Source organism: Medicago truncatula, chromosome 4, assembly GCF_003473485.1.
Source record: "Medicago truncatula cultivar Jemalong A17 chromosome 4, MtrunA17r5.0-ANR, whole genome shotgun sequence".
Taxonomy (NCBI): Eukaryota; Viridiplantae; Streptophyta; class Magnoliopsida; order Fabales; family Fabaceae; genus Medicago; species Medicago truncatula.
The window spans coordinates 42622655-42632896 of NC_053045.1; the positions used below are offsets into that span (position 1 = coordinate 42622655).

The 10242-nt window shown below is 30.2% G+C and overlaps 1 protein-coding gene across 1 annotated transcript; it reads left to right on the plus strand.

Annotated features, from left to right (window-relative positions):
* Positions 1–6613: 6613 nt before the first annotated feature.
* Positions 6614–7420, plus strand: LOC25493051 (LOB domain-containing protein 2). The gene has a single exon (XM_013601457.1). It carries the CDS (start codon positions 6614–6616, stop codon positions 7418–7420), a length of 807 nt encoding a protein of 268 aa, XP_013456911.1.
* Positions 7421–10242: the final 2822 nt, after the last annotated feature.

Sequence of the window (10242 nt, forward strand, 5' to 3'; positions counted from 1 at the left end):
GCGGGTGTTTATATATGTGAACGCTCTTGCGTTTCTATTGGCTAGTCAGGTTTGTTGCGGATTGATGACGTGCAATTTGTTTCATCCGTTAATTACACTCCAAGGTGATATGAATATAGACGGTCACGATTTGCTTTGAGTAAACGATGTTGCGGATCGATGAGCTGGTTGGGTTGGAACACATTTTACTTTACTATTAGGACGCTTTAGATGATGGATGGCTGAGATGCTTTTTAACCTTTATTTTTTTGGTTAACTATGGTACCGTTTGACCCGTCTTTTTTTCCAGCTTTTCTACGTTTTTAAGGAGAAGTTAGGCCAAACACAATATCAATAAAGTACCTTCGAAAAAAAGTACTTTTTTTAGAATGCATAAAATTGAATGGAATGAGCTTTAACCAAAAGTTGTTGAATGTTATTTCAAAAAACTATTTCTCCCTAATTTATTTCACAAGCACCTCTCTTCAACTCCCGCCGGCAACCTTTTGTTTTATTTTTTCAATATGGTTTTTTTCTTCCATTTTATTTTATTTTATTTTTTTTAACCGGTCCATTTAATTTTTTAATGAGGTTCCATTTAAGTTTATTATCTATTTTTTTAAAGAATTTTATTATCTTTTTATCACTTATATATTAATTTCAATATCTTTTGATCATCACAACCTCGCAAATATTTGTATTCACGCTGTCAATGAATGACACCGAATATTTTTATTCCCTTTCTTCAACCACGGAAATACACACACACACACACACATTAGCGTTTAGAGTAATACTTTATGTTTCTCTTTCTGTTTTTTTTTTTTTTTGTTATGATAATGCGTATAATTTTTGTTAGTGTTGTGTAATGCATATAATTATTTTCATAAAATTTTTATTTTAATTAAAAGTACAAGTGTAGTTGCCTAAAAAAATTATACTTATATATAATTTACACATTTGTATTGTAACAAACTATGCATATCTTTTTCTTATTAAAAAAACTAAACATATCTTTTTCAATGACACCAGCAATGTAACAAATATAATATTATATAATATAAATTCTTATCTTTTTGACCAACACTAAAAATATGGTATTCTTATAACAAAATTTGTTATAACAAAATTTGTTATAGAGTATAATTGGAAAATATATTGTACAAATTTGTATTCATGTTACACAAAATAAACGTCATTGAGTAAATATATTATTGATAAAAATATATCTTTTATATTTTAAACATTTTTTCCCTTCAAAAAATATTTTAGACATTTTTTTATTTATTATGTTAATTCATAATGAATTCAAAGTTTTTATTTATTTATAGACAATGCATAAATATATGCAAGGTTCCGGGTTCGAACCCTAGATACCACCAAAAAATAATAAATTCAAAGTTTTGTACAATATTTTGCCAAAAATAACTTTAGAACTAAAAAAAATAAAGAAACCAAACAACTTTAGCCTTTTTTCTTAAAGAGCTTTATTTTAACTTTATTTTAAAGTAGCTTTTAGACCGAAAAAAAGCCTGGCCAAACGGTACCGTTTGTCCCGACTTTTTCTCCGGCTTCTCTAGATTTTTAAGGAGAATTAAGCCAAACACAATATCAATAAAGTACAATAGAAAAAAAGTACTTTTTTTAGAATGGATAAAATTGAATTTTCAATTTGTTTTTGTCTTCCATTTTGTTTAACCGGTCCATATAATTTTTTTTAAAGGAGGATCAATTTAATTTTATTATCTATTTTTAAGGAATTTTAATATGTTTTTATCACTTATATATTTAATTTTAATATCGTTTAATTATCACAACCTCACAAATATTTTTATTCATGTTGTCATTGAATGACATCAAATATTTTTATTCCCTTTCTTCAACCTCAAAAATACACACACACACACACATATTAGTGTTTAGAGTAATATTTTATGTCCGTATTCTGTTTTTTTTGTTACGCTAATGCATATAATTTTTTTTGTATTGCGTAATGCGTACAATTATTATTTTTATAAAATTTTGATTTTAATTAAAAGTACAAGTATAGATGTCTAAAATAATTATACTTATTTATATTTTACACATTGATATTGTAACAAACTATGCATATCTTTTTCTTATTAAAAAAATTAAACATATCTTTTTCAATGACACCAACAATGTAATAAATATAATATACCATATAATATAAATTCTTATCTTTTTAAATGACACCAAAAATATTTTATTCTTATAACAAAATTTGTTATACAGTATAATTGGAAAAAAACTATTCTCTAGTTTAGCTAAGTTGATATAGACAATGTATAAATATATGCAAGATCGCGGGTTCAAACCTCGGACACCACAAAAAAAAATAAATTAATATTTTATACAATATTTTGCCAAATAACTTTAGAAATAAAAAATAATAAAGAAACCAAACAGCTTTAGCTTTTTCTTTAAAGAACTTTATTTTAACTTTGTTTTAAAGTAGCTTTTAGACCCAAAAAAAGTCTGGTCAAAGGGTACCTAAATATACTAACATTTGATTTTAGTCCCCTTAAAATATTCTTTAGGTTTTTGACCCCTCTAAAAAATTTATTGATGAATTACTTCATGTTCTACATTTAGTATTACACTAGAGTAGGGACTAATTTCATCAATGAAATTTTGTAGAAGGAACAAAAGCCTAAAAAATATTTTAGGGTGACTAAAATCAAATGTTGGTATATTTAATATTACCATTTACTTATTTAACCCTTATTTTTTCCACTCAAATTTCTGTGTCACAAATCACATTCTAATTGCTTTGCTCTCGTAAAGTCACAAATCACAATCTAATTACATTGCTATGAATAAAAAAACAAAAAATCTAATTGCTCCCCAAAAAATATAAAATAAATTCTACATGCTTTTCATTTCCGGCTCCAACGGATATTAAGAGCTAAAAAGCCCCGCAATTGATATAAATTTAAAATGTTGAAAAATTACCAAAAAAATAAAAATAAAAACATCATAGTCTAATTGTCTGAATTGTTTGATGGTGGGAAAGCTCGTCTGAAAGAGAGAAACTTGGTTTCCTAGCTTTCAAAGGAATATGATTTTTTGCTGCAATTTTGGAAAATACAATGTCATTCCAAACACACACCAAGTAAAATATATGTCTTTTTTATTTGGATGAATGTAATATCCTGACAAGTAACTATTTACAAGGTTTTATGTTGGTCTTATAATTAATTTTTGTGATGTTTCGGTCCCTTAACTCACCTTCAGACTTCAGTAGACAAATTAAATCTTTTCCGTTAGTTTTATTCAGAAAAAGTTAATTATGCCGACGTGGATGCATGCATGACATTTATGGATTGGCGAACAGGTAGCCAGGTGGTATAAGTCTAGTATACGAGAGTTTTAGAGAGATTTCTAGGAACATACTCTGGTTTCTTCTTATGGAAATGCAAAGGAAGACAATGAGAGAAGAGAAGATGAAACATGCTACGAAAGGACAACGATAGGTTTATGTTGCTTTCTTTCTTCATTATTAATGTTGTGTAGTTAGAATATGTTTGAGTGTTTTGTGTGTTCTTCTGCTGTCATTGTTTTCTTTTTTAGGGGTTTTCAAATTTTATTGATGTGTTGTTGAAATTCTTGTCTTATTATGTTGTTTTACCTCGTGTGTTAAGAATTTTATATTAATATTATCCATGTGTTGTTTTGAGTCTTATTATGTTGTTTTACCTCCTGTTGAAAAATCCCACTTCTCATCTCGTAATCATTAAGTAATGATGCATTATAAATAGAGATTCTTGCAAACATTTTCATTCATTCAAAAAGCTGGCGGTACAAGGCAAATGTCAACCAATAGAACTTTAGGGTCCGTTTGGTGCACAGGATAAGAAGACAGAATATGATACAACTATCATATCTTGCTTCAATACGTTGTTTGGTGCAGCAATATATAGGAAATGATAACTTAAACCTATTTCTAATCATATCCTATTCCCTCTTTCTTATTTTTATCCGTAACTTTTTGTGGGTTAGCAACCTGATAGCATAAAGCTATCAAGCGCGTGTTTTTTGTTCCTCAACAACCTCCTTCGATTCCCTGTTTCCACGTTTCTTATTTTTCATTCTTCGTTTTCTATTCCATGCCAATGGATTTCAATTTTGTTCCCAATCAATTCCAACAATTTCAATTATTTTTCCAATCGATTTCAATTTTGTGAATGGAATTGATTTCAGAAGAAGCCACCTCAAGGGAATTGATTTCAGAAGAAGCCCGTTAATGGAGTTGATTTCAATCGCATACAAAAATAACTTATTATTTTGCATAAAAAAAAAAATTACTTTTCTTCTTTCTACTTCTTCTCTTATCTCCGAGTCCTTTCTCTCCATGTGCTAGGTTATTAATTTCAATTGTACGTGAATGGAATTCATTGAACCGGAAGTAAAATGATCAGATTTGTTTCTATGATCGTTGGAATGACTCAAGATGAGCAAAGATTCAAAAATAAATAGATTTGTTTTGTAATTCAAGTTCTGGCCTGTTTTCGACACTATTGAATAAACAAAAGATTTGGGGCTTAGAATATGTTCCTTATCATAATAACAAATTCTCATCAAACATATGATAAGATAAAATAATGTTATCGTCTGTCTTTCTTATCATGTTTGCACCAAACATATGAGAGGATAAATATTTATCATGTCACTATCATATCCTATCTTTATCCATTTTTTAATCCTATCCTATTTCTATCGTGTCATGTACACCAAACGGGTCCTCAAGGGATAGGGTTTCTTCCTCCTCTTGTTCTATGTTTTTCTTTTGTTTTGTAACGATGTTGGATGCCATGAGCAAATAAACTTGTCTTGATCAGGGTTCCAAGATGAACCTCTCCTTATTTGTTGGATTCAATTAAAGAAGTTTTTTTTTTATTCAGTTTATAATTCAAGTGTCTGATTTAATTTGTATATGTTCAGTTCTTAATGCTTTTTCAACTATTGGTTTACCTGATCTTTTGGTGGAGGTAAAAGACTGACAATCAAGTCTTCCATCCGAACAAAAACCGTAGCAAATTTCTTATTTTCTAAATTAATCTTTTATAACTCACATAGTAAAAATTGGATCTTACTAAAATGGAAATTCAATTTTTTTTAAAGAGTAATCTTTAATTTTTTTTTTGGCTTTCGCACCAGTTTTCAACTCACCAAAGGTGGGCGATCGAACCCGGTATTCCCCGGGTACGTCCTTGGAAGGAGCTCCTTGCCACTAGAGCCCAAACAACTTGGTTGTAATCTTTATTTTAATTGTAGATAACATCCATAAACATAAAAAATAATCATCATTGTAATTAATACAAAAAAAAAATTACATTCTAATCAATAACAAAAAATACAATTTCAAGCTACTATCTTTATCATCATTCTCACACGAATTTTACCTATCCATTTACTATTTTTCTTTTTAACATAACAAATAATTGAGCAACTCTTTTTTGGCCTCCTCAATCTCTCTTAGACACCCAAAATTTTTTGAGAGACAACTCTTGGAGGATAATTTTTTTAATTATAACATCTCCAATAGATAACTCCCTGAGGATATTTTTTAGCCAAAAGAGATATTGAGAAGACTAAAATTTTTTTTTATAAATAATTGGGTGAAGGTCAATAAACCTACACTTATAATACATTTTTTTAAGCCCTAATATTTTAAAGCCCCGATCCGTAGAGCTGTTTACCCCTTCAAGAACACCCATGATCATTGTCACTAGTATTAGGATAATCCCAAATCATACAATTTTAAATACAGAAGAAATCTTCAACCATTTTCTTAACTAGCTAAAGCAATCTTCAACTTGAAATTTCAATCTCCATATCCATTGCATCAAACCACTTAAAATAGTGACAACATTTTTCATATTGACTTTTGTAGTTGATACATCCCCAATTAAAATTTAGATATGTAACATCACTGACATGGTTATTCCGGAGATTTGAATATAGTTATATGTGTATGCGCAGACATTTGTATTTTGCCGTTTTATCTATTAACATGGATGCTGTGAGTCTGTTCACAAATTCATCCTTTTTGTTTTTAGCAAATTTGCATTATATCGATGTACTTTATCAATTTAAATGAATAAATATCATTTATTTTTGTCAAAAAAAAAAGACTGTATCAAAAACAAAAACGGTTTGCAAAATATTATTTTTTACAAATATCCAATCAGATTTACTAAAATATATTATTTCCTAATTAAAACGTAATTGAAAATAAATGTGCAATTTTTATAGTCTCATGACACAAAATTATATTCAGGAGAATCTTTTAAATAAGGAACAATAAATAATCAATTGATTAGTTCATAATAAAAAAAAACTTTATTTTTTTGACAAGAATAAAAAAAAACTTTATTATTATTTTTTAAAATAAAAAGACTTTATTTTTTGTAAAAACATTCTTTACTTTTTTAAATATATATATTTTTGGATATATGAAACCCTAGATCTGAAAAGCCCTAATCCTAATTTTTCCATTTCCTTGACAATTAAAGGAGGAAAACCTAGTTGAAAAGAAATAAAAAGGGTTGAAAACTAGCGTTGTTGGCGGCACCGGCAACACCGTAAGAAAAAGAGTGCCATCACAAAAATGATAAACAAAACAGCATGTGCTCCTTGTAGACACCAAAAGAAAAAGTGCATGAAAGATTGCTTCCTTGCTCCTTATTATCCAACGAAGAAGAAACAAGAATACGACCTTGTTCACAAAGTTTTTGGTTACAAAAAGTTGGAAAAAATGCTCAGAAACCTTGATGAACAAGGAAGAAAAAAAGCCATCGAGTCTTTTGATTGGGAAGCAAAGATGTGGAAACAAGACCCAATCAATGGTCCACTTGGTGCATTCACTGAAGCTCAGAATGAAATAGCACGACTACAAAACCTACTCCAACAACAGCAAGACCAAACTGTTCCATCTTCTGACCCCAAATTTATGGGTCTTGCCCAAAATTCATTCTCTTACAATAGTGATGCTGTACCTGTTTCAAGCAATGGAAATTGGTCTTCTTTTGAGGCCCCTTTTGTGGCTAACAACAATGTTGTACATAATCCCTATTTTGAATATCCTTATGGAGGAAATAGCTTTGGAAGTATAGGTGCTTTGCAAAACGAGGAAACAAATTTATTGAACTGTGTTGTTGCTGGTCCTAATGTTTGGCAACCTTCACAACCCAATTATTTGCAAAGTCTTGCAAGTAGTTCTGGGACTAAAGTGACTGTGGATCATAATATTATTACCAATCAACATATGGGAATGCAAGGAGAAGGTCAGCAGCATTCTAAGTATTATTCTTTTGGAAACTGTAAGGAATTCTTTTCACTGCTTTTGTCTCTTGTTGGAATTGATATTTGTGCACCATTTTCTTTGGCATCTTTTTTGTTGAATATAAAGTGTTGACATATGTGTTTTGCTTATCTTATCATCTCAATTTTGTATGCAATATACATTTTTTTAACTAGGATGTGCATATTGTTAGGTTATTTACATATGTCATCGTGAGCTCAGCTCAGTTGGTAGGGACAATGCATAATTATATGCAAGGTTCAAACCCCGACCACCACAAAAAAAAGGGTTATTTACGTATAAATATACCGTGCTTAGGTTAAAGTTGCGAGGGAATTTTTAGGTCCATAATATTAGTTAGGTAGCAAGTGCATCTTTGAACTCACTATTATACTATATCATTTGTACGCACTGTTGTAATTGACTCAAAATGGATGATTGAAGTTTGACAAGAATTGTGACACGATTTGGTGAGATCATGGTGTAATATGGCTCAAGGTTTTGGCTCGACTTTTTTCGTGGCACCAAAGGTGTAGATCGTGATACGATTTAGTGGATAAGTAAATTCATATTGTGTACGAACTTACAAACCATGGCATGATTGAAGGAAATCGTGGCACAATTTTCTCGGGACATGTGCAGTTGGGAACTTTAGGGTAGAGTGTATTTAGTGAGAGTTTTTTCTTGAGTTGAGAAACATTTGTAAGCATCTTGGGTAGTGAGATCTCATTAGAGGAAGGATCTAAAAGTTTTCTTTAGTGTTTTCTCTTAGGATTCATTGTGAGTGTGAGTGACTTGAAAAATGGATAGAAATTATGATTTGTTCTTTGTGAGCTATTAAGCTAATTTCTTGTAACCTCTTTGTACCCTTATCATAGTGGATCAGAGAGCTGCTATCTCCTTCATAGTAGGTCATTTTGGACCGAACTGGATAAACAATGTATGCGTGTTGTTTTCTTTCCCTTTATTTCTTATCTTTGTTGCTTTGAATATGCTTTTGGTGGCTTCACACTTAATTAGATCTAGGTATATTTGTTGTTGTTGTTGTTGTTGCTGCTGCTGCTGCTGCTGCTACTTGAGGTTACTTTGCTCATCTATTACTACTTCCATATTGCTCCGTACATCTAAATTTTATTGGTGTGATTATTTGTTCGAATTCACAACACACACAATTAATTTTAACATGTACTTTTTAATAGATTTTAGGAATGATAATTGAATTGAGGCTCGTTGAGTACTCGCAAAAAATAGCCATGAAAACCAACATTATTTTATAAGAGCAATCAACCAATGAGTGTGTGAGGGTCTGGGTACATATACCTTAGTACCTTCCTCGCGTTATGGAGTTGAGTGATAAGCAGTTTAAGGGTTCGATCTCTATTTTTAGTATATTTTTTTTCCTTGTGAATCGGACATCCTATGCACCCAACTGAAAAGACAAATCTCTCGATTCAGATAGGACCACAATTGATGACAAAACTCTCTCTCAAGAGATTTAACACTATTGTATTTTCAGGATTGAATTCAAACCTATGGCCTTTGACCAAACTCAAAGAAATGTCTTACCATCTAATTCAAAGACTCCTGGGCCTACTCCTAGTATATTGCTAACAATATTAACGTTGGTGGTTTTAAAAAAAAAATTTGTCGGTCTAATTACTAAATTTTCCTTCTTGTTTCTATTTATATCATTGGTTGACAGTAATATGTACAATTAATGATTGATTTTAAATGAAAGATTTTTCTATCATGTGCAAACTTGCATAAAATAAGAAGGCAAAAGTGATAAGTTTATGTTGAAACTTATACACTTTATATTAAATACATATATAACTTTGTAATGAATAATTGTTGTTTTAATTTTTTTTTTAACCATTTTTAGTTGTCTTAACCTATGTAATATTGCATAGTAACGCAAGATTTCTTGTTGTTAGGCAAAAGAACGCAACATTAAATGGATCTATGACTTATTTTGTGTGTGATTAACTATGACTTATTCTAGCAAAGAAAGCTTGTGAATTTATTATTTCAATGTCTACTCATTGAACATGTTCACAACAACAACAAAAAAATGACAGCTTCACCGGGGTAAATCCCTCAAAATACGTGTTTTCCGATGAATTTTAGAGGACCATAGTGTGTCCGTAGCACAAATCATCGTAAATTTGTTCCGAGGAACACAATGTGCCCGCAAAATGTTTTGAAAACTGAATTAGTTAAATAGCTTGGTTTGTAATGTTTAATGATTCATTTTGAACAAATTTAAGTGGTTTCTTTTTTAGTTCAGTTACAATACTATTTCGTTATTTTTTTTTTAAAGAAGACTAGTTTGTTATTTACTGATTTATTATTGTTTGTTAAAGTGCGAGTGACACGTATGTGTAACAAACTTATGTATCTATATGGTATGAGTGTAGTATTAAAGTTGTTGTCCATGTGGATACAAGTATTTTTATTTTTTTTTTAAATTGTGGCTAGGGACAGGGGCGGAACCACCCCCCAGCTAGCCAGGCTCAGCTCCAACTTTCTTTGTAACAAGTCCAGATTAGGTAGAAGTTTTAGCTTCTCTTACGGATTTACCCAAACTCTATATAATTTTTTGCCCAAACTCTATATAATTCGTGACTCTGCCACTGGTTAGGGAGACAAGCAATATATAGTACCCTCTCCAACTATAGTCTATATTCCTAAATATAATTTGGCTACAACATAGATTAACTTAAAATTAGGATCCATTCTGTCCCAATCAGTTTTACTGTTAAATCCATTTATCTTTATATGAATGAATTTAAACTTAAATTGTTTTAGAATGAATATTTAATTTGAAGCCTGAGAAAAATAAAGAAACAAGGACCCGAGTTGGTCCCTAAAAAGAATAAACTACTTTTGATATTTAGAAATTTAAACCATAATCACATACTTTGATTATGATTTGC

Coding starts and splice junctions, on each gene's coding strand:
- LOC25493051 (XM_013601457.1), top strand. CDS start 6,614: ATGATAAACAAAACAGCATGTGCTCCTTGTAGACACCAAAAGAAAAAG.